Genomic DNA, 25,460 nt, shown 5'->3' with positions numbered 1-25,460 from the left:
CTTATACCAGCAGTTCTTGAAATTTTTGGTTTCAGGAATCAAATACATTCTTAAAAATTACTGAGAATACCAATATGTTTTTGTATATGGGATCTATCTATTGACATTTGCCATATCATAAATTAAAAGTGATAAATTTTAATCAAATATTCATTAATTAATGCAATTAAAATAATAATAATAAACCTCTGACATGTTTATAAAATATTTAAAGTTAAAAACAGCTATTTTTCAAAAATATCATTGAGAACTGTCATTGTTTTACGTTACTGTGGAAATCTCTTCACTCTCTGGCTTAATAGGACAAAGCTAGATTCTCATATCTGCTCTCCATTCAATCTGTTGCAATCTGATGTTTTAACTGAAGTACATAAAAAAATCTGGACTCAAACTGATAGAGAGTTGGAAAGGGAAAGTATTTTTAAAGAGGCACAGAGAGGCTCAGTACAATTATGTAAATAGTTGTGACAGATGAAGAACCTCTAAAAGAGGGTTTGGGACTGAGAGGTAACTGGTGGTACAGTGAATAGAGCTCTGGGGATGGAGTCAGAGCTGGGTTCAAATCCAGTCTCGGATACTTATTAGTTGTGTGACCCTGGATAAGTCACTTATCCTCTTTTTGCCTCAGTTTTTTCAACTATAAAATGAGGGGTCACAAGAGTACCTACTTCCCTGAGTAATTGTGAGGATCAATGAGATAATATTTACAAAAAGCACCTAGGATAGGGCCTGACACATATTAGGCACCATATAATGCTTAATCCCTCCCTCCCCTCTTCAAAAAGTCTTTGGACTATTGAGAACTGCTGGATTAAATTGTTCTTGAGGCTTCTCTTGGCTGTGGATTTATCCTCTATGATCCCAGGACACAGCTTACATGGAAGGCAATCCTAGATCTATCCCTCTCTTTCCCAGGGGAATAATGTACAATAATTTCTGATTAGACTATAGGACTCTGTGTCTATCAGTTGTCCATCCCCATTCTTCCAATTCTTTTTAGATAAATGACTTCCTTGGGGATGGAGAAAGGACAGAGAATGCTGGGGGGGAAGGACTTAGTATGACCAGGAAGAAGAGGAAGAATGTCTCTGTGTACCACTGATTCCTTTTGGCCACAGGAAGAGGACAAGGGAGGAGATGGCAGCCTTCTCTCCCAGATATTCTCCTTAAATAGACCCCATTTCCCCAGCAGCTGCCATCCACCTGAAGTTGTCCTCTCAGACCAGACAGCTCCATTTCCATTTGCCTGGATGTTGATGAAGTACTAGGCCCAGTTGTCCTTACCTTCACCCTCCCTTTTGCCCAGGCTCATTGGATACCTAGACATGGGATAGATGTGTGTGAGATCAGAAAGCCTATGGTGTAAGACAAGCTGCAATAGAGGTTCTAAGGGCCAAGGCACTTCTTCTGGAGGGTCCCTAGGTTATCCTGGGGGTCAGAGCCCTGACCAGAGGAATTCGCCAGATGTAAGTGCTCTTACCTCTTTCGTATGAGGTCAGCATGTTTCCTCTTTCCACTCCTGCCACTTTCCCAACCTTAGTTTTGTCCACTCTCTGTTACTTCTTCTTTCCTCTCAGAGGCTCAGAATCAGGCAGTGGAGAATCAGGACCAACACCCTCCTGCCATCCATCAGCCCAAGGACAGCATGAAGAGACCACCTCCCATGTCTCCTGACTCTGGACCCACAGAGGCATGATGGCCCAGGCAGCCCAACTGCTACTGCTGCTGCCTTTGCTGTTAATGGGTATCTGGGGGTAGGGGAGGTTAGGGAAGGGTAGAGGTGATGACTGACAGGGAGCAGAGAAGAGAGAGGAGAGTGGCAGAAGGGAGGGAGTACAATGTTGTGTTGCAATGAAGGACTGGGAAGGGACGGGAGCAGTCATGTGGTGGAGCCAGCTCACACTGCCTTGGAAAAGCTGATTGTTCAATTTCCAGAGGGAGCATTTACAGTTTGAAAATTAGCAAACACTGCATAGAAATGAAGAAGTGATTTGTTGTTCAGTTAATTGGCTAGTCTTAAAAAAAGGGATGGAACAATGTTCATAATGTAGCTTAAATTTTAAAATGTGTCTTGAGTTCACACATATATATATATATATATATATACACACACACATAAAGTGAGAGAGGAGACAGAAGAACGAAGGAAAGACAGAGAAGGGGATGGAAGAAGAAGAACGACAGGGAGGGAAAGAGAAAGAATTGAGAGAACTGGTTGTTAATTGTTTACTAGCACACCACTGATTAGGAGACTCCCTTGGTTGAGAGGTTGGCTCTTTAAGGCTTGATTTCTAAGAAGAATATATTATTTAAGGAGACCAGCCCCCTTACCTTATCCCTTTTCTTAAGGCAAGGAAGGGAGGGGACTGAAGGGAGGCCCAGCTGGGCTCCCCCTGACCTGATGATCTGCTTTTCAGGTTCACAGGGACAAGTGTTCCCAGTGAAGTACCAGGAGGGGCAGACACTCAGAGTGAACTGCAGCTACAATCCCCAGAGAGCTGAGAAGAGGTGGAAAATCTGGTGTAAAGTGAGAGAAGATGAACAGTGGTGTACAACAGTAATTATCAGAAAGTCAGGCTTCCCTGAGCAACGTCGGGACTCACGAGCCTCCCTGGCAGATGACACCTACACTGGTAGAATCACCATCACCATGTCTAACCTCAGGGTGAAGGACTCAGGCATCTATTGGTGTGGAATCCATGACTCTGTCAGGAACACTATTGATATTCTCAGGACAATCAGGCTGGAGGTTTCTCCAGGTAAGTCCCTGCCAACTCAATCCCCTTCAGTTCCAGCAGAGCTTAGGAAATACCTGATGTGAACATGACCCTGAGCTAGGATGTGAGTTTGGGTCTCTTTGGGGTCTCCAGGGAGAAGCTGCTCCCCCTCCTTCATTCCTTCAGCTTCCTGCCCCTCCCTATTCCCATCCTCTCATAACTTCTTTCCATGGTTCTGACAGTAGCTCCTCTTCTGGTCCCTGGGGAAGGTGAGGCATTTTCTTCTCTGATCTCATTCCCATGCAGGGCCAGCATTTGTCCTGGGGCTTCTAAGTCTTGGGTGTCCTGTGTCACACACTCACACTCATTCATACAAAAGCGACTGTGACTTACACAGGCATAGACTCACACAGGGTCCTCCCAACATATACACAGACATAGAATTGTGCTTCACTGATTTAGGATGCTTGAAGCTCTGGCCCCAGGAGAGAAGGGAGACAGGGGTGGTTCCACCAGAGGTATTGTTGGAGCGGCTCCTGGCATTTTCTAATGCAAGAGCATGGACATAAGATCAAGTTTTGGTTGCGAAAATGATTAATGCTGTGACCCTGAGAGGTCATTCCACCTCTCTCAGGCCTAGTTCCTCATTTATAAAATGAGGTTGGAGGGGAGAGATGTGTTTGTAACAGTGAGTGTGGGAAATTCTGTGTGAATTACAAATGCTCTGCATCTGAGAATTTTTAGCATTGTCTTCGTTCTGGATACCAACCACAGCCACCTCCTAGGGGATAGCATCCTGTAGGGATATGCTTGGTCAGGCCATCAGAGTGCCTGGGGGTGGCAAAGGAGTCTGATGGTGACATTAGCAGTAGAAACAATAGGCTAGAATACATAACAACACATAATGAATGGGATATGATATACTATATTATATTAGCCCACAGCATGCCTTCATATGATGCCTAAAGCTTTTTCAAGGCCCAATGAATTTTTGGGGCCAGCAGCCTAGTGTTCTGGCTTCTCCAGGGAAGAGGAGGCATGTGAGGATGTGGGGTCAAGGCCAAGTGTTTTCTTCCTCTGTTCTTCTTTCAGCCACAAAATCGAAGACCACCAAAGGTTCTCAGCCTACCACTGAGACATCTTTCACCACCAAACATTCTCAAACTACCACTGAGACATCTGTCACCACCTCTGCCATCTTCTTGGCCACCAGCAGGTACAACTCCTTTTTGGAAATCCATTGTGTCTCAGGAGCTCTCGGCCTCAGCAGTTAATGTGGCTTGTTTTAAGCCACATTTAAGCCACTTGTGCTGCCCCAAACTATTAGTCTAAAGTGATTTCTTTCCAGCCTTCCCTTCTAGATGGAAGAACAAAAGGGTAAATAGAAGGAGCTAAGGTTTCCCTTAGGCCTAGTGAAATTGTACTTACTAGCTTCCTCCCTTTCCCTTATTTCCAAGTTTAAAATGGCTTGAAATCTGATTTCTTTTGGCCTTGGCCTGGTATTTTTCAGTCCTGAACCCACACTGCCTTGGGTCCTTTGCTAAGCCCTGCCCCTCCTGCACCACTGCATTTTTCACAGTGGGTATTGTTTATCAGACTTCCTCATCTCCAGATACAGCAGACAAATCCTCAAATTCCTCTCTGTTAAATAACTGTCTCTTCTTGTTAAGCTGAGCAGCATTCCCTCATGACTGATTGCCTTTCCCTTTCTCTCCTCTTAGAGATTAAAGAACCAGGCAAAATTGTGAAACAAGGAAAATTTACCTTCCAAAAAGACTGCTTAGAACATGCCTGCCCAGAAAAAATATTCTTGTTGCTGCCACTTCCCCTTTCCCTTATTTCTCAACCCCTTACTTCTGACTTCATCACTCAACTGAAACTGTTCTCTCCAAGGTTACCAAGGACAGCCTTAGTTGTTCTTTTCTTAATACTCATCCTTCTGGATATCTCTGTAGTATCTGACTCTGCTGATGACCCCTGCCCCAGCCCCACCTCCCTTTCTCTCGGAAACTCTTTCTTGGCTTTTCATGAAACTTCTTTCTCAGCTCTCTCAGCTCCTCTCAGCTCCTTCTCAGATTCTTCTGCTGGGTTCTCATTCATGTCTTTCCCTTCTGTGTGGATGTTCTTGATCTAGCCTGACCCTGCTTTTCCTCTCTATATACAGTCTCTAGGTCAAAGTTTCTAGACTTGGGGTCCGTGAACTTGTTATAAAATTTTTTTATTAGCTATATTGCTATATACATGGTTTTCTTTGTAGTCCTAAGTATTTTATTTTATGCATTTAAAAACACTCTTGAGAAGGGGTCCATGGGCTTTACCAGAGTCACTAAGGACTCCAGGATACAAAAAGTATTGAGATCCCTTTATCTAGAAGATGCATCAGATAATTAATCCTAGTGATTGAATTATCTTGTCTATTCAGATGACATATATATATATATATATACACATATGTGTATATACACATTTATACATACACACATGCACATCTACATATATATGTATACACACATGTGTGTGTGTATATATATTTATATATATATATATATTCTTCCCTAGTCTCTCCTGAGCCCCAGTCACACATCACCAAATAGCTATTGTATATTTAAAACTGAATTTCATGTAGGCAATTCCAACTCAACAAGCCTAAAATTGAACTCACTATTTCCCCCACCCACTCCTACCATTTTGTTCCCAAATCAACCCCTCCTCCCAACTTTCCCACTTCTATTAAGGGTCTCCACTCCTTCTACTCACCCAGATTGGCAGCCTCAGAGTCTCCCATGATTCTTCACTCTCCTTCACCCTCCTGATGTAGTCAGATTCCCAATTTATTCATTCTACCTGCACAGTCTTTCTTTCACCCATCTTCCCTTTTCCACCTAAATAGCCACCACTCTGATTTAGCTAATGATTCAATAAGCATGTATGAAGCACGCCTATGGGTAGGGCAGTGTGCTAAACCCTGGGTGTACACACACAAAAAAAAGCAAAAACACTGGTCCCTGCCTGCAAGAGGCTCATATTCTAATGGGGAGAGACAACATGCAAAAAATATATAAAATATATTAACATAAAATATAAATAGAAAGTAGTCCCAGAGTGAAGGTATTAACAGTGTGTGTCTGTGTGTGTGTGTATGTGTGTTTGTGTGTGTGTGTGTGTGTGTGTGTGTGTGTGTGTGTGTAAGAAGACCAGAAAAGGTTTCCTGCAGATGAGTTTGAAGTTCAGCCCCTTGGCAACTCTTGTTGGACTGTTGCAAAAGCTTCCTAATTGTTCTCCCTGATTCCAGTCTCTCTCTTTTCGAATCCATCTTCTATAGAGCTAAATATACAAAGCATCTCAAAAGTCCTAGTGAAATTTTAAACTTCAATGCATTCAGAAGTATAAATGTTACAAACTTATTTTTAAAATCTGATAAGTTACCTGTTTAAATTTTAAGTATTGCATGTTTAGTAAATTTTAGAACTTTTAATAAACTTTCATCAGCTGCTTGGATTTAGCAGAAGCCAGGTGCTGAATCAGGGTGCCAAGCAGCTAGAAGGAACTTGAGGTTTCCTGTGGGCACCTGTGGAGAAGGGTGGGAAGAAGCCCTAAAGACAAACGTCAGCTCTTCTCTTAGCTCAGGCACAGGGCAAACTGCCTTCCCCAGCATGATCTTGTTATTTGATGTTGTCTCACCTGACTGGTCTTCCTTCCCTTTAGCCCAAGAGACAACCAGAAATTCATCATATGGGGCTCAGTGCTGGTGTCTTTGCTCCTAGTTGGGCTCCTCAGTGCGGGCATCATGTATACCGTGAAAGTCTCCCAAAAACCAGGGACAGGTAAGACACATATGGTTGCTTGGCCTCTTCCCAAGGAAACTTCAGCTCCCTCCTACCCACTCTCCTTTATTGCTCTCTCATGTCCCTCTAGCATTGCTGACTCAAGGGCTGAGGAAAGATGGCCCCTGGGCTCCACATAGCCTGTGCACACTACTCTGCTGATCCTCTTTTCTTTTTCTCCTCTATGACAATTATCTCATTCTAATTTTTTTCATAGTTAGTGTCTACTTTTCTTATCTGCCCCCTGACACACTGGGAGCTTCCCAGGACCAGATACTGTCTTGTCTTCTTTTTCATCTTTCTTTCATTCAGGCACCTTTCTCACAGGTTTGTTGTAAGGATAAAATGAGGTAATATTTGTAAAGTCCTTAGCACAAAGCCTGGCACATAGTAGGTACTACTCAGTGTTTATACCTTTCCCCTTTCCCCCTTCCTTTCATTCTCAGAGCCTAGCAGAGTGCTTTGCACACAAAAGGTAATCAATCACTGCATGTAAATTTAATAAATGAATTGCTAGAAATCTCAAGTAAAAAAGGTTTCCTACAAAAGCAATTTTTCTCTTTCCCTCTTTTTTTTCCTATCCTATCCATCACAAATCATTTTAAAGACACAAGTATTTATTATGGACTTCTAATTAGCAAGGCACTATGTCAGGTTCTAGGAATACAAAGAAAGACATGACCCAAAGCCTACCCTCCAGGAGCTTACATTAGAATTCTCCTGATAATGGAGGGAAAGACTTGTTTATGAATAGGATCAAAAGAGAGAAAGTGAAAGACAGTCATGGCTGAGGTCCAGCAAAATGGAAGTTTGAAAAGGAAGAGGTCACTTTGAGCCAAATAAGAGGTCCAATGTGAGGGGACCAAGAAAGACTTCATAGGGCAAGTGGCACCTGTCCTAACCCAGGGAGCAATAGAAGGACTTCAGTAGAGGAAGATGGGCTTAAGGAATGAGAATTCTTATTCCAGGTCCAAGAGGCATCATGAGTACAAGCATGGAGACAGCAAGAGTCAGGATGAGAAAGGTGGGATAGAGTTAATGATGAGTAATACAAAATAAGTATGGAAAAGGTACTTGATAATAAGATAGTAGAATGCCTTGATACCAAGCTAGAAATTTATACCTTATTCAAGAGGCAACAGTGAACCACTGAAGGCTTTTGAATAGAGAAGAAACTTGATTTCTCTTTCTCTCTCTGATTTTCTCTTTCTCTGCCTCTGTTTTTGTCTCTGTCTATCTGTCAGCCTCTTCCCACTCCCCTCTCTCTTTCTGTCTGTCTGTCTCTCTCTTTGTCTTTGTCTGCCTGTCTGTATGTCTCTCTCTCTCCCCCTCTCCTTTCTCTCTGTCTCTGTTTCTATCTCTTTTTCTGTCTCTTTCTGATATCTCTGCCTCTGTGTCTCTGTCTTTATCTCTATCTGTCTCTCTTTCACACACAAGCATACACAGACACTCTTTGAGGCACTAAGTAGAAGTGGATCACAAAACAGGCAAGTTTTGATTGGGGGAATGGTGAAAAGTATCATGAAACACAACAAACACTTCTTTCAGTGGGTAGGTCCCAATTTTGGGGAGGGGAGGGAGTGGAGTAGATCTCAGCTCTCTCCTAAAGGGTAGGTCCTCTAAAGGCATGTGTTTGACAGGTGATGATGATTGCCATCATGTCTATGATGACCTTGAGGAGCAGAAGCAAAAGGCCAGGGTAAGTAATTCTAATCATCCTTTACTTGTATCCACAGAGCACTGTACCTTCCCATGCAATTTCACATACTTTATCTCATTTGCCCCTGACAACAGTCCTATGACCTGGAGTGGGAGGGTGCTCTCTCCATGGCACAAAACAGTATGACCCAGTGGATAGAGAACTGTCAAAATAGTAGGAAAGACCTAGTGTCAAGTCCTGCCTCTGACACACACTGGGTGGGTGACCTTGGAAAAACCACTTAGCCTCTTGGGGGCCCCAGGCAGCTAATGCTCTTAAGACAGTTAAGTCAGAAAACAGTGGTTGATCTGCACTAGTAAAGTGAGTTTCTTCCTTTGGAGTTCCCCAGTGAAATCATCATTCTGGACCAAAAAAAAAAAAAAACAAACAACAAACCACTTCCAAGCAGACGATAGGATCATAGGGTCTAGAGAGGGAAAAAGAATTTAGGGATTATCTGGCCTAACCCTCTCATATTAGAAATAAGGAACCAGAGACCTACAGAGGACAATTGACTTATCCAGTCACACAGCCATTTAGTATGATGACTAGTAAATTACTAAACTTGGAGTGAGAAAGATATAGGTTTGAACCTCACCACAGATATGTCTGGCTGTGTGGTCTTGGGTAAGTCACAAGGTAACTCCTTTGGCCACAGTTTCCTCACATGTAAAATGGGGATGGGGGTCAGAGTTGGACCCAATGACCTCCATGGTTCCTTCTGACTCTACATATAGACAGGATAAATTATAGAAGGTTAGTGCCTTGCCTCTGTTGATTATTTCCAATTTAACCTCTTTGTAGATTGCTTTTATGAAGTTGTTTGTATTTTGTTTTTTCCATTAGACTATGAGTTCCTTGAGAGGAAGGAAGGTCAATCTCTTGTTTTCCTTTGTATTCTCCATGCCTAGCACATAGTAGGTGCTTAATAAGTGCTTCTTGACTGTCTCCCTAGAGATAATCAACAAAGCGAAGGCACTAGCATGAAGGGGTATTGGGAGAGACCTTGTAAAAATGTGATTTTTGCTCAGACTTGAAGGAAGACAGGAAAGGCAGAAGGTGGGGATGAGGAGGGTGAGAATTCCAGGCATGGGGAATGGCCAGCAAAAATGCACCAAATCAAGAGATAGACTGTCTTGTGCAAGGAAGTTTGCACTGGATCACAGAGTACTTCAGAGATGTGGGGAATAAGGAGTGAGAAGACTAAAAATGTAGAGGGTACCAGATTGTGAAGGGCTTTGTATGGCAAAGGATGGTAATACTTTGTCCTGAAGGTGATAAGGAACCACTGGAGTTGATTGAATTTGGAGGAGTTGGGGAGTAGAGTGGCATAATTAGACTTGAGCTTTAGTAACATCACTTTGACAGATGAGTGAAGGATGAACTGGAATGGGAAAAGTCTTGAAGGAAGAAGACCAATCAGCAGGTTATTGTAATAGCCCAAGAGTTCAGCTAGGTGGCACAGTGGATAAAGCACTGGATTTAGAATCAGGACAACTCATCCTCATGAGTTCAAATCTGGCCTCAGATACTTACTAGCTATGAGACCTTGGGCAAGTCATCTAAGTCTGTTTGCCTCAGTTTCCTCATCTGTCAAATGAGCTGGAGAAGGAAATGGCAAACCACTCCAGTGTCTTTGCCAAGAAAACCCCAAATGGGTCATGAAGACTCAGACAGGACTGAAAAACAAATGAATAACAACAACTACTTGATAAGGCACTACATTAGGGTGATGACAGAGTCAAAAGAGGCAAAAGAGTATGTGAGAGAGATATTATAAAGGTAAAATTAACAGGGGCCTTGGTAACAGATTGGGTATAGAAGATGAGAGAGAGAGAGAGACAGAGAGACAGAGAGAGACACAGAGAGAGAGAGAGAGAGAGAGACAGAAAGAGAGACAGAGAAAGAGAGACAGAGAGAGGAGAGATGTTAGTCCCCTATACAGCAATGGGGAAGTTTAGAAGAGGGGAGAGTTTGTGGAGAAACATAATGAATTCAGTTTTAGACATTTTGAATTTGAGATATCTATGGCTATCCAGTTCAAGATATCCAATAGACATTTGGAGATTTGAGTCTGGAGGCTGGGAGGGAAGTAAGTGTTGGATAAGTTGATCTCAGAATCATTAGCACAGAGATGACAAATCCATGAGACCTGATGAGATCACCAAGTGAAATAGTAGAAAAGGAGAAGAGAAGAGAGTCTGCGATAGAGCCCTAGGGGATGCTCACTATTAGTGAATGTAACTGGATGAAGATCCAGCAAAGATGAGTGAAAAGGAATGGTTTGACAGGAAGGAGAAGAATGAGATAATGTCATAGCAACCTAGAGAAAAGAGAATATCAGGAAATGGGTGACTGATGGTATCAAAGGTTCCTGAGAGGTCTAGGACTGAAACAGAGGTCCCAATGCTCATTGTAAACACTGTGCTGCATGCTAGAACCTTATAAACTACTTCCATTGTGTATGGCAGCTACAGAATTCAAGTTTAGACTTGATCTGAATTCCCTAGTATGATTCCTATTGCATCATAAGCTATGTCATGTAATTCCCCAATATCCAATTAAAATAACTGCACTTAGCACAGTCCTAGCACATGGTAGCCACTTGGTAAATTTTTACTGACTGACTAAGGAAGCAACTAGCATGGTGCAAAGCACACAGTAGTCATTTAATAAATGCTTGTTGAATAAATGAATGTGACTGGGACATCTTGGATCTAGTTCTGGCTATATCACTAACTCCATGTGTGACCTTAGGAAAGTCATCTCTCCTCACTTGTACTCAGTATTCTCTTCTATAAAATGAGGGAAAGTAATAGATAGCGCCAATATTTTATATGTGAATCTAGGATATTCCCAGGTACATCTCTGAGGCATGTTTCCCTTCCCCATTGTAATATCTGACTTCCCTCTCCTCTCCTCCACTCTCCACAACCTACACCATGAGATCACCAAAGCTGGCACTGGCAGCTTCCCCCACCCTAATCTCTACTTTCTGGTTAAAGCTCTCTCTCTCTCTCTCTCTCTCTCTCTCTCTCTCTCTCTCTCTCTCTCTCTCTCTCTCTCTCTCTCTCTCTCTCTCTCTCTCTCTCTCTCTCTCTATTTCTCTCTCTTTCTCTCTGGCTGCTAGGACGTCACCATAGAAATGCAAGACGAGGGTTCTGAAGTCATCCAATATGCCTCGGTGGTCCATGCAACCCAGCTCAGCCTTGGGGATTCAATCTATGCCAACACACAGATGGGGCACAACCCTGATTTGACTCCTATCTGCAGTGAGTCTGTGGAATACGCCAGCATTGCAAGAACTGGACGCCAGCTTCTCAAATAAGTTTCCCCTCAGGAGGCAGTGGTGAAGGACTGGATAGTCATTGAAGGACATACTTAGTATAGAACCTCAAGTTTTGGAGTGATAGGAGACATGAGGGGCATGGGAGAGAAAGCATGAGGAGACCTAGCCCCTGCTATTGAGGTGGCAATAGTTTCACTGGGAACACCAAGGCAGGAAATGATTTGAGGATAATTGAAAAATCAACATATTAATATATTAAGGGATTGATTGTCTCATACATTATGGGCTGATTTCTCCATATTCATATATTAATGGGCTCGTTTACCCACCACAAATTTGTGGGCCCTCTCTGCTGCTCAGTCTTCCTTCTCTATATGAGGGATTCTTACTCAGCAGGCCTACTTACCCCTTCCCTACCCCCACCACCCCTAAGGATTAATCAGTCCCATGTGAAAAACTTGAACCCTTGGAAGTGAGAACAAGGACCCTCTGTGAAGCAGAGTTACTGTATATGGGGGAGAGAAGGATGAGGGTTTTGGTACAGAGGAAGGGACAAGGCACCAAGAAGATGACATATTTTTCCAATTTCTGAGAGCCTTAGAGCAGAGGGGAGGACAATAGAAGAGACAAGTAACAAGAGGGGTTCTTCCCAGCTCTTAGTGAAATGAAAGAAGAGTCAGAAGAAGGGAATAAGTTGAATGGGAGGATATGAGTTCAAATTTGTTTTGCTCGACTATACATATATGTTCGTAACTGGGATTTTGTTTTTCTTTCATCCTCAATTGGGGAGGAGAGAGGGTTAACTAAAAAAATTAATTTAATTTATTTTATTTGTAAAACTTAAATTAGTTTATGGAATAAAAATACCATTTCCATAATAGAGTATAATAAAAATGATTGCACAGGAAACTGGAAATCTATTATGTACAATTTGTCATCCCTTTTTTTTAAAGTCTTTTAAAAAAAATTTTTTTTTGGGGGGCAATAGGGGTTAAGTGACTTGCCCTGGGTCACACAGCTAGTAAGTGTCAAGTGTTTGGTCTAAGGTTGGATTTGAGCTCAGGTTCTCCTGATTTCAGGGCTGGTGTTCTATCCACTGCACCACCTACCTGCCCCCATCCCTTTATTTTAAAAAAAAGAAAATATTTGTTTATATCCTTTGACCACTCATCTATCTAAAGCTTTTATTTCTCATTAATCTGGTGGATGAGTTCAAGCTCTCTTGCTAGTCAAATCAGGCTCCCTGACAGTTCTCAGGTCAAGGCAAAATCCTCAGGGAATCCAGGAAAAGAATCTGGGAGACCTCTGCCCAAAATTAGCAGGCATCTACTTCTAGTGTCCTGATGTCTTTAGCAATGCCTATGGTAGGTATGACCAAGACAATATTCCACTTTTAAAACCGCAACAATAAGGGAGTTGGATGGTAAACAGGAGGTTCATAAGTTGTCTTGGAAAGACAAATCAAGTTGATGAAGATCGTGGAGTTGACTTTATTATGTACCCAAAGGCAATAGAAACATTTTTTCAAAGCACATTTGTTCTCCTCTTTTCATAGTGTTCATGATGAAAAAAATGCATGTATGTGTGCTTGCATGTATAAATTAATGAATAAGAAAGCAATTATTAAGCACCTGCTATGTGCCAGGCACTATGCTAAGTGGTAAGGATACATATACAAAAAAGAGAGGCAGTTTGTATTCTATTTGGGGAAGAGTACACATATAGGAGAGTGGTAGCAAAGAAAGGAGATTTGGTCTAAGGAGTTACCAGGATGTTGAGCTGATCCATACAGTAATCAATTGACAGAAGCTTTCCAAAATTAATGGTACCATTTATTTAACTATTGTGCTCAGAGCATGGAGTAGAAAATCGTTATTGTCTTTTTTTGGGTTAAGGGGTGGTTAGCCCATGGAAATATACCAAGATGGCAACATACCAAAATTGCCAGGATGGACAGCTAGATGGAATGTGAAGGTGAAACATAATTATATTGTTCTTGTTCAGTCATGTCTGACTCTTTGTGACCCCATTTGGGGGTTTTCTTTTGCAAATATACTGGAGTGGTTTGCCATTTCCTTCTCCAGATCTTATTACAGATGAGGAAACTGAGGCAAACAGGGTTAAGTGACTTGACCAAGGTCACACAGCTGGTAAGTGTCTGAGAATGGATTTGAACTCATAAAGGCAAGTCTTCCTGTTTCCAAGCCCAGTGTTCTATCCACTGCATCACCCCACTTTCCCATATAATTATTATTATTTGTTAAAGAAAAAAACAAAAACTGCAACAAAGATCATTGAATCTTATGTGCCAATATCTGTTTCAGAGATTGAAGAGATGTAGAAATTTTTCTGTAGAATTCAGAGATCTTCTAAACTTAAGTCAACATGTATGGAATTCAATATGAAACAACATTGCAAAAAAAAGTGGATGTAACCTTAACAGACAAAAAACAACTGGTTACTGATGTAAGAGTCATTTCTTAATCAGCTATTTGTGTGCAATCTAACTAAAGATAAAAATCAACATTGATCTAGAAAGGTAAAAATAACAAGATATGACATGCTAGAAGTTATGGAAAATGGGTGGTGCCATGGATAGAGTGTTGGGCCTGGAGTTTGGAAGACCTGAGTTCAAATACAACCTCAGACACTGTCTAGCTGTTTGATGCTAGGTTTAATTAACCTCTGTCTGCCTCAGTTTCCTTAAGTGTAAAATGTGAATAATAATAGCACATACCTCCCAAGGTTGTTGTGAGGATCAAATGAGATAACATTAGTAAAGCACTAAACATAGTGCCTGGCACATAGTAGGTACTTAATAAGTGTTTGGTCTTTTTCCCTTTCCAATTGAAATAGCTCCAATTTGGCTCATTCAAATAAGTCAATGATACTGAAAAATGGGAAATGGAACAAAGAAAAGTCATGGACATGAACTAACACCGTTTGTTATAGAAGTTCAAAGCAATCACCTGTATGAGTTCAAAAGAGTTTAGATACTACCCCAGCCAGCAAGCATTTGAGTTTCTTGCCAAGCAGAGAGTCATGGAAATCAAAGGTGATGTTCCTTTTCAAAATCTTAAAGAGGAAGATAGTGGAATGAAAATTTATATTATATACTTTGCAAACCTTAAGAAGCAATATGTTATAATTATTATTAACAGGGACAGAATTGACTCATAAAAAATGAGCAATAGAAAAAAAACCCTGAATTTGCATAAAGTATAGTAAAATAATCAGGTTGTAAAAATATAAAAAAAATTATTCCTATACTGGAAATGGCACTAACACAGATCAAATATAACTGAAGGAAGCTCCTGTGTAGATGACACAATTTTGAGGATACTGGGAGATTAAACTACAAGATACCTAAAAAAGAAGAAGATATTGAATGATTAGAAAAAAAAATATGACCCAAAAGTGACTTATGGACAAAATATCCATCAACAACTAACAACTGTTTTTTGGAGGAGGGGTTTGGAGACAATGGGGGTTAAGTGACTTGCCCAAGGTCACACAGTTAATAAGTGTCTGAGGCCAGATTTGAACTCAGATTCTCCTGACTCCAAAGCTGATGCTCTATCCACGGCACCACCTTGCTGCTCCCAATAACTAACAACTCTTATATCTACTTTCTCACTCAATAGAATCTCTACAGAGTGATTTATATTTGTTATCAACTTGATCTATACTTATATGAAGTTTACACCAATTTACTGTATCAACAAGGCTAGGTAAGCTTCTCCAAAGGATATTCTATAGCAGTCTACATCTTTGGAATATAAACTCAGTGCTGAGCTCACTGGGTCAAAGGGCATGAACCATTTTGTGACTTTTCTTACATAATGCCATCTCCTATTAGGTCACCAGGACTCGTAGACTATTTGCTTCCCTCCCAAGCTTCCATTAGCCATTTGTGGTGGGAGCACAAGGGAATCCTGCCTAGAAATACAGTTCCTATGTTATGTTGTGGTCTGGAAATGAGAAAGAGAAAAAGGGAGACAATGAGACAGAGTCAGAGAGAAGGAGGGAAACAAAGACAGAGACAGACAGATGGACAGACTCAAAAACATATAGAAACTATGACAGAGACAAAGAGGGGAAATTTGACCAGCTCTTTTTTATAGAGGACGATAAGCTGTTCCAAGATATATTTAGTCTCCTTGCTTGAGTCACCAAATGTCTTAAAGGTAGTTCCTAGTTACCGTTAATCAGCTTTCAAAGCTGTCTTGCTTGTCTGTACCTCTTTCCTTTCTTTTTCTCTTTTCTTTCTTTCTTTGTTTTTTGTTTTGTTTTGTTTTGTTACTCTACCCTTATATCTATTACCATCTCACCAGCATCCCCTACCGATTAGAGGAGGTAACGGTCCTGTAAAAATTAAGAATAGTTAAGCAAAAAACAAACAAACAAACAAAAAAAAAAACCAATCCAGTATTGTCTGTAACTGAAAAATGTGTCTTATTCTGCATTTTTTAATTATTTAATTTAATCATCTCTCCATCAACAGGTTAGCAGTATACCTCATTATCAGTTCTCTGGAATCTTAGTTTATCATTGCATTAATCAGAGTTCTTAAGTCTGTCAAAGTTGATTTTCTTTGTATTGTTGTTACTATGTAAATTATTCTACTGGTTCTGCTCACTTCACTGGGCATTGGTTTATGCAAATCTTCCCAGGTTTCTCTGAAACCATCCATTTCATCATCTTTTATGGTCTAGCAATATTTTATTACATTCATATTCCATAATTTGTTTAGCTATTCTCAAATAAATGGTTATCTCTTTAGTTTCCAGTTTTTGCTGTTATAAAAAGAAGGCTAACTGTTTTTGCATATATGGGTCCTTTTCCTCTTTCTTTGATTTCCTTGGGTATAATAAGCCTAGTCGTAGTTTTGATGATCAAAGAGTATGCACAGTTCAGTGGCTTTGGGGGGCACAGTTTGAAATAGCTTTCCAAAATGACAGGATCAATGCAAAGCTTCACCATCATTGTATTTGTGCCCATCCTCCCATATCCCCTCCAACAATTATCATTTTTCACTTTTGTCATCTTTCTAATATGCTAAGTCAGAAGTGGAACCTCAGAGTCACTTTTATTTACATTTCTTTATTAGTGATTTGGAGAGGTTTTTTTAAAATATGATCATTGGTAGCTCAAATTTCTTCCTTTGAAAAATGTTCATATGCTTTGACCATTTATCTATTGGGAAATTGTTTTTGCTCTTATAATTGGAATCAGTTCCACATATATCTTAGGAGTAAGACTTTATTGTAGAAACTTGCAGCATATTCTTTTCCAGTTTCCTCTTTTCCTTTTAATTTTAATAATGTTGATTTTGCAAATGAGAAGACTTTAAAATTTTGGAATAAAAATTGTCCAAATTTTTCTTCTGTTATTCTCTCTGTCACTTGTTTGGTCACAAACTATTCACCTATCAATCTATTCTAGAGATAACATCTTCCTTGCTCCTCTAATTTGTTTTTGATGTCACATTTGATGTTTCTTTCTAGCTCTTTCTTCTGTGTTTTGTTGGCAATAGAAATGCTGATGAAACATGAAAATGTATTTGATATCCTGCAAAACAGCAGAATTGATTGTTTCAATTAATTTTTGTTAATTCCCTAGTGTTCTTTAGGTAAACCACGACATCTGTAAAACTTCATAGTTTTCTTTCCTTGTTGTCTGTGCTTATTCCTTCAATTTCTCTTTCTTGTTTTACAACGATACCTAGCATTTCTAGAACTACATTAAATAGTAGTCATGATAATGGACATTTTTGCTTTCCCCCTGATTTTTTTTTTAAAACTTAGAATTAGAGTTACGGTTGTCCTTTCTTCCCAACATATAATACTTACTTTGGTTTTAGGTAGACACTATTTATTGTGTTAAGGAAAAGTCAGTTTATTCCTGTGCTCAGTGTTTAAAGCAAGTGTTAGATTTTATCAAAAGCCTTTTCAGAATCAGGTCTTGGCATCTAGGTGCTGTAGTAGAGATCAGGACTTGGAATCAGGGTGAATTGTCCTCTGATTCTAAAGATCTGAGCAGTTTTCTTATTTCTTGAAATGTAATATCTAAGTTTTTTCATAAAAATTTTTGGTCATGATTTCCAGGTAGTCTGGTGATATTTTCTCATCTCTCTGATCTGTTTGCTCATCTCTCCAGGCTCAGTTTCTGGACTAAGAACTTGTGCTTGAGTCAAAATCTATTTCTGTGCTCCTGGATAGTGTCAAAAGGTTTTGCTTGATCTTCAGTTCAGCAGGCACCACATTCTGTAGGAATCGTCTCGCTTTATTTCCTGCTGTAGACCAGGTCCAGGCTGCATGATGTTGGTTTAGGAAGAGGATGCCTGAATCCTAAGCTGGGTATGGGTTACCAGGATGCTGGATTGGGTGCAGGCTGTCTAATGCTGGTCTAGCAGAGAGGGGCCCAGGTGATCCCGTGTTCGATGATGCTCTGGCTCTGGCTCTTCCCAGGATGATGGGTCCCCTAAGTCACTTCATTCTGGGTGAAGCTTTAGCCTTATTTCATGATGGGCTATTTCACACTTCATCTTACACCTACACTAACTTATCTCTGCCCTACGCTTCCAGGAGTCTTTTTGCAATAATGGATTGAGTGGAAAAGTTTGCAATTGTTTATCTTTGGTTTTCTATATTCTTGTTCCTTTATAGAGAAATATTGAGGTTTTTGCAGTAGATCTGGGCTCCTCTAGGTTCTAATACACCACCATTTTCCCAAAAATCCCCTTCCACTGCTTTTTGACATTCTATAAAGTTTTTATTTTGTCTAGATTTCTAATATGGGGTATGGGGGGATGCCTTTGCTTAAACAGATCCACAACTTCTTTGCAATTTATCCTTAAAGAAAGCTAACTGTGACGCTGAGAGGTTAAGTAATTTGCCCAAGGTTACACAGCAATAATGCAAGAGTCAGGCTAAATGGCAAAGTGGCCCTGATGTCAGGAGGACCTGAGTTCAAATGCAGCCTCAGACACTTATTAGCTGTGTGACCCTGGGCAAGTCACTTAACCCCAATTACCTCAAAATAAAAAGATATAAGCCCAGACTTAAACTCAATCCTTTTTGACTCTGAGGCCAGTTCTCTATACATTATTCCATGCTGCCTCTCTGTGTCCTAGGCACTATTGTGACATTATTCACAATCTTCCACTATCTTCTGTGAGTTGTTACAAATGAATTTATATAAGAAATTTTTCACATGACTTACAGACCTCTCTGCGTAGCAGGAAGATCAAACTTTTTCAGTAGATTGAATTCTCTATCATCTCTACCTTTTCACTACCCTTTAATCTCTCCCTATCTACATGCTGATTCCCTCCTATCTACAAATTTATGCCCCATCTGTTCATCTGATTTGACCATCGCACTTGTTATTAGCCCACATCACTTCTTCATTTCAAGGCTAAACTTCTTGAGAAAGCCATCTATACCTGGTGCCTTCACTTAATTTCCCCTCAGTCTCTTTCAAACTTTCTAGACAGAGATTAGCTTCTGACTGCATCATCCAATGGAAACTACCTTCAGCAAAGTTACCAATGAGCTCTCTCTTTTTAAAAAAAATATTTATTCACTTTTAATATTCTTTTCTTTGCAAATTTTGAGTTCTAAATTCTTTTCCTCTCTCTCACACTCTCCTGCACCCACTGAGAATGTAAGCAATATTTTATCAATATTACATATGATTTAATGCAAAACATATTTCCATATTAGCAATATTTTTTAAAAAAGCAAGAAAAACAACGTGAGAAATTATACTTCAAATTGTACTCAGAGTTCATCAGTTCTGACTCTAGAGATGTCTAGGATTTTCATCATTGTATTGATCAGAGTAACCAAATCTTTCACAGTTGATCATCAGTATTAATTATCATATAATATCATAATATTAATATAATAACTACCATATTGTTCTCCTTATCGGTTCACTTCACTCTGTATCAGTTATCATTTCATACAAGTTTCCCCAAATTTCTCTGAAACTCTCCCTTTCATCACTTCTTACAACCCAATAGTATTCCATCATATTTATGTGCCATAACTTGTTCAGCCATTCCCTCAGATTCCCATTCTTTGATACCTCAAAAGGAGCTGTATTTTTGTACACTTTAGAGTGTATTTTGCTTGGGAGTAATCCTTAATTTACCCCTACTATAACTCTCCCATTCCACTTTCTACTTACTCCTCTTTCCCTTCTTTTAACAGAATATAGCTGGATTCTCATATCTGAATCTGCATTCAGTCTGTTGGGATATGTTGCTTTTGTTTATATATACGAAAAAAAAAAAAGCTAACTGTGACACTGAGAAGTTAAGTAATTTGCCAAAAATGTGTAGTTGGAAAAAAGAGAAGCATTTTAATAAGCAATAACAACTAAACATTTTTTAAAAAATTATTTTATTTTAATTTGTGGAATTAAACAAGCATTTCCGTAACAGTGTAATAAAAAAAGATGATTGTACATGAAACTGCAAATCTATTATGTACGACTTGCTGTTCCTTTAAATGTCTAATAAAATTCTCATGTAAATTTTTTTCTTCCCTCCTTCCTCCCCCTCCCCCTTGCATTATAGAGATGGCTAGCATGAGACACAAACAGGTATATATGTGTAAAATTATTCTGCACATACTTCTATTTGTCAGTTCTTTTTCTGGATGTAGATAGCATCTTTCTTCATGTGTCCTTTATTGATAATTTGGGTATTTATAATAGTCAGAATGACTTATTTCCTCAAAGTTGTTCTTAAAACAATATTGCTGGGGCAGCAAGGTGGCGCAGAGCTCTGGCCTTGGAGTTAGGAGGACCTGAGTTCAAATCCAGCCTCAGACACTTAACACTTACTAGCTGTGTGTCTCTGGGCAAGTCACTTAACCCTGATTGCCTCACCATAAAGCAAAAAAAAAGAAAAAAAACCCCAAAAACAACAACAACAAAAAAAACAATATTGCTGTTACAGTATACAATGTTCTATTGGTCCTGTTCATTTCATACGAGTCTTTCCATGTTTTTCTAAGATCACTGAGCTTTATTTTTTTGATCATCTTAGCATTATTATAAAAACAGTTATGACCTTGTAGCCACCCTGAAAAGGTCTCAGGGATCCCCAGGGGTTCATGGATAATACTTTGAGAACCTCTGAATTAGGGAAATATATATGAGCATGATGGAATTTTATTTGCCATAAGAAATATGATGGATTCATAGAAATGTAGAAAGATTTATATAAATGATGCAAAGTGAAATGAGAACAGAAACAGGAAAACAATTCAGGTGATAACCACAACAACAATGTAAGGTGAAATGACTTTGAAAAAACCTCAGAACTTGGAAATGAGCAATAACCAATCATGACTTCCAAGGAATGATGCTAAAACACCCATCCTATTGCTTGGAAGAGGAGGAATGAACTAGAAGTGCAGGACAAGACATGTGTTAGTTCAATCACAATCAATTTATTGGTTTGTTTTGTTTAATTATACCTATTTGATACAAAGGAGGGTTTCTACTCCTGGTTGGGGTAGCTAGCTAGGGTGGAGGTGGGTTAGATGGGTAGTGATGGACATGGGGGGGGGGAAGCACAAATAAAACATCTGTAAAAAGTCAGAAGGAAAAAAAGTACAGAAGGGGATATAGAGATATGGTGGGGTTTGTTTTTTTTACTACCTTTTAAAACTGTAGAGAAATATTTCAAAAATTATAAAATGGATCAGAATTTTTTATACAACTTTCTTCCTCATTTTTTCTTTTATGTCTTGGATGTTTGTGTTAGTTGATACTTGCTAAGGTCTAAATTTTTCTAAAAGATAAAACAAAGTTTCAAATGGAAAACCCTGCTTGGTGGTATTCTCTTGCTAAACCACTGGAGACCAGGAGAGGCTGACCTCAACTTAATTTGAGTATTTCTGCTTCTTCAGTCTCCCTTTTCAGGAGACCTTCAGGTCTTTCAGGTACCAGTAGCAAGTTTCCTCCCTCTGATGCTGAAACCTTTGACTCGGCTGACTCATGGACTATCCCAGTTGGAAGGGAATTTAGAGATACTCTTTCCCAATTGCTTGGCAATGAGGAACCTGTGGCCCAGAGAGGGAAATGGATTTGCCCAAGGTCACACAGTAAGGAAGAGCAGATGAAAACCTAGCTCTTGTTGAGTCTCAAGGCAGGGCTTTTGCCTTTAAAATTATTACCTCCAGGGCCACTAGGTGATGCATTGGAGAGAGCACTGGCCTTGGAGTCAGGGGACCTACATTCAAATCTGGCCTCGGACACTTGACACTTACTAGCTGTGTGACCCTGGGCAAGTCACTTACCCCAATTGCCTTGCAAAAATCCCCCCAAAAAACCCCCACAAGACTGAAACTATTGCCTCCTATTCTTTCCCTCCCATGCTAAGGGCTGTCCTCTCTGTTCCCTTGATTTATTAGTATTCCTTCCCTCTCTGCCTGACTTCTTCAAGGTTAGAGGGACCCAGACATTCACTTCTCCCCATGCCCCCTTGTCTCTGAAATAAGCAATCTGAAACCTCAAGAGGTTTTATAAGGATTTTCACTTTTTCAAACAATAAGCAAAGTGATAAAAATAAACAAAATAAAGAGTAAATTGGGAAAGAGACTATAAACCTGTAGGAGTTGGATTCCGTGATCTTCATTGGTAAATTTAAGGAGTCAGCATCCCACATCTACTTCCATGATTCCCTTTTCCCAGTTTTATTTTGTTTAGGGAAAGTTAGACCCATGTTCATATCTCTGTTGCTGGTGCTCATCAGTTTACCTTAACCCTTGGCAAAATTTCCTTTCTCTGGATTGATTTTAGGGGTGAGACATTGATGGCCTTAGGGGACAATGGTTCACTTATATCCCAAAGAAAAGGTCCATCTGGTGTACCCATCTCCGTTACTATGCTGCTTCACACAGGAGATGCATTAGTCCTTCTAACCATCTTCTCTCAGGGACCTGAATCCCTTCTGTAGTTTGATATGTAGAATAGAGTATTTTCAGTTATTCCCTTACCTGGGAGATTCAAGGCTCTCCTTCCTTTCTCCTCCTTGGAGGTATCTGTTCTCTCTTCAGACTCATTGGGCTTATGATTCATTTCTGCTTTCTTGCCAAAAAAAATCTGTAAAGGAGATGTAAGGCTTGCTACCTTCATCTCCACAGAGAGGAGCCTAAATGGGCATCTGGGAAGCAGGAAATGAATCTTTAGAGAAAATGATCCAAGAACTTTGCCCTACTCCTGCACTTAACCCAGGAATGAAAGCTCTGTGGAGGGCTGTGCAGAGTCAAGCTGACTTTGCAGAAGAGCTGTATTAGGAATGGGAAGGATGGAGGAGTGGTCCCTCCACTGCCCCAAAGGTTAAGTGACTTGAAGTATTTGAGCATGATTTAGAACTCAAGTCTTCCTGTCCTGGGCCATTGCTCTAACCATTGCACCAGTTCTGTTGTTATTCATTCTTTTTTTTTTAGTCACCCCTGACTCATTGTGACCCCCTTTGGGGTTTTCTTGGCAAAGATACTAGAATGGTTTGCCATTTCCTTCTTCATCTCCTTTTACAGAGGAGAAAACTGAAGCAAACAAGGTTAATTGACTTGTTCAGGGTCACACAACTAGCAAGTATCTGAGGAAAAAACTGAACTCAGATCTTTCTGACTCCAGGACCAGTGTTCTATCCACTGAGTCACTTAGCTGCTTCTCCCTACTCTTACTTCCCCAACGACAGTGTTCCCCGACCTTCCCTCAATTCTTTCTTTTCAGAAGCTCAGAGTCAGACAGAGGAGCATCAGAGTTAACACCCTTCTGTCATCCATCAGCCCAAGAGCCATAGTGAGCAGGGAATCCCCCCAGTACACCCTGTTTTGTTTTGTTTTTTTTGCTTATGGAGGCATGATGGCTCAGGCAGGCCTACAGTTGCACCTGATACTCATGTTAATAGGAATCTGGGGTGGGGTGGGGGAAGGAGGAAAGAATTAAGGGAGGGTAGGATGGTGATGGCAGATGGGGAAATAGGAGGAAAAGAGAAAGGGAGATTGTATACATAATGGTAGATGGGGCTGAAGGGTAGGGAAGGAGGCTGTACTTTTCTCTCCTATTTGAAATTGAAGGTTGCAAGGTTCCAAGCAAAATTGAGCAGAGAAACTTTGCCTACTGAAAAAGAAAACAAAAATTTGTCTAGAAAACAGTTTTTTTTCCTTGATCCTCTCACTCCTTTTTCAACTCCCTTGTTATCTAGCTTCCTATCTCATCACTCATTGAAATGGTACCCTCCAAAATTACCAATGTTCTCTTAACTTGCCAAATCCATGATCTTTCCTCAATCTTCCTCCTTCTTGACCTGTCTGCAGTATCTTACTCTGATAAGCACTTCCTTCTCCATAATGCTCTGTTCTCCCTGGATTTTGGAGACAGGTGACTGCCATAGTGGATAGAGCATTAGACCTGGAGTCAGGAAAACCTGAGTTTGAATTCTTTCTCAGATGCTTGTCTCCTCAACTTCTTTCTTATTTATATTATGATTAAATTTATTTAATTCTGAGAGGGGTAAATTGAGCTCCTCCACTAGTACAGTTTTACTTTCCATTTCCTCCTGCAGTTCATTTAACTTTTCCTTTAAAGATCTGTGTACTATTCCATTTAGTGTATGTTGTTGTTCAGTTGTGTCCTACTCTTTGTGACCCCTTTTGGGATTTTCTTGTAAAGGTACTGGAGTGGTTTGCCATTTCCTTCTCCAGCTCATTTTACAGATGAGGAAACTGAGGCAAACAGGGCTGAATGACTTGCCCAGGGTCAAATAATTATTAAGTGTCTGAAGCTGGATTTCAATTTAGGTCTTCCTGATTCCAGGACCTGTAATCTATCCACTGTGCCACCTAACTGCCCCATTTGGTACATGTATATTAAGTATTGACCTTATTTCATTGTCTATGGTAACTTTCAGCATAATGTTATTTCCCTGATTATCTCTTTCACTTAGATCTATTTTACCTTTTGTATTGTCTGAGATCATGATTGCTACCCCTGCTTTTTTTTTACATTAGCTAAAACATGATAGATTCTGCTCCAGCCCCCAAATTTTAAATCTGTGTGTGTCTTTCCATTTCAAGTATGTTTCTTGTGAAAAAAAAAAAGCATATTGCTTGATTCTGGCTTCTAATCCATTTTGCTATCTTCTACCATTTTATGGATGATTTCTTCTTAATCACAATAATGATTACTATGTATTTCTCTCCATTCTATTTTTTTCTGTTTATCTTCTCTCTCTCTCTCTCTCTCTCTCTCTCTCTCTCTCTCTCTCTCTCTCTCTCTCTCTCTCTCTCTCTCTCCCCCCCCCCCCCCACCCTCAAAATTTTTTTTTTTTTTGTTTTTTTTTTATTAGGATCAAAATTTTTTGAATAGGATCAAGATTTTGAGAAGCAAGTAATAGAAGTAGAGGAAAAACTGGGAAGAGAAATGAGAGTGATGCAAGAAAATCATGAAAAACAAGTCAACAGCTTGCTAAAGGAGACCCAAAAATATACTGAAGAAAATAATACCTTAAAAATAGCCTAACCCAAATGGCAAAAGAGGTCCAAAAAGCCAATGAGGAGGAGAATGGCTTAAAAGGCAGAATTGACCAGATGGAAAAGGAAGTCCAAAAGCTCATTGAAGAAAATACTTCCTTAAAAATTAGAATAGAGCAATTGGAAGATAGTGACTTTATGAGAAATCAAGACATGGTAAAACAAAACCAAAATAAAAAATAGAAGGGATTGTGAAATATCTCACTGGAAAAACAACTGATCTGGAAAATAGATCCAGGAGAGATAATTTAAAAATTATTGGACTAGCCGAAAATCATGATCAAAAAAGAGCATAGACATCATCTTTCAAGAAATTATCAAAGAAAACTGCCCTGATATTCTAGAATCAGAGAGTAACATAGAAATGTA

General features: G+C 39.8%; 1 protein-coding gene across 2 annotated transcripts; it reads left to right on the top strand.

The window, feature by feature from the left end:
* Positions 1-1,449: 1,449 nt before the first annotated feature.
* On the top strand, positions 1,450-25,006 carry LOC114053489 (trem-like transcript 4 protein). Of its 2 annotated transcripts, none has more exons than XM_027876591.1 (7): positions 1,450-1,466; positions 1,578-1,744; positions 2,418-2,759; positions 3,810-3,933; positions 6,423-6,541; positions 8,182-8,240; positions 11,371-12,266. In XM_027876591.1, the coding sequence occupies exons 2-7, from the start codon at positions 1,693-1,695 to the stop codon at positions 11,566-11,568; spliced, it is 894 nt and encodes a 297-aa protein (XP_027732392.1). In that variant the 5' UTR covers positions 1,450-1,466; positions 1,578-1,692; the 3' UTR covers positions 11,569-12,266. The 2 variants fall into 2 exon arrangements, with proteins under 2 accessions (XP_027732392.1, XP_027732393.1); XM_027876592.1 differs by lacking the exon at positions 11,371-12,266 and adding an exon at positions 24,908-25,006 and having other exon boundaries at positions 1,451-1,466.
* Positions 25,007-25,460: the final 454 nt, after the last annotated feature.

Source organism: Vombatus ursinus, unplaced genomic scaffold, assembly GCF_900497805.2.
Source record: "Vombatus ursinus unplaced genomic scaffold, bare-nosed wombat genome assembly UNPS02014811.1, whole genome shotgun sequence".
Lineage (NCBI taxonomy): Eukaryota > Metazoa > Chordata > Mammalia > Diprotodontia > Vombatidae > Vombatus > Vombatus ursinus.
Note: the sequence above shows the minus strand (reverse complement) of the source record. Positions and strands in the feature narration are given on the sequence as shown.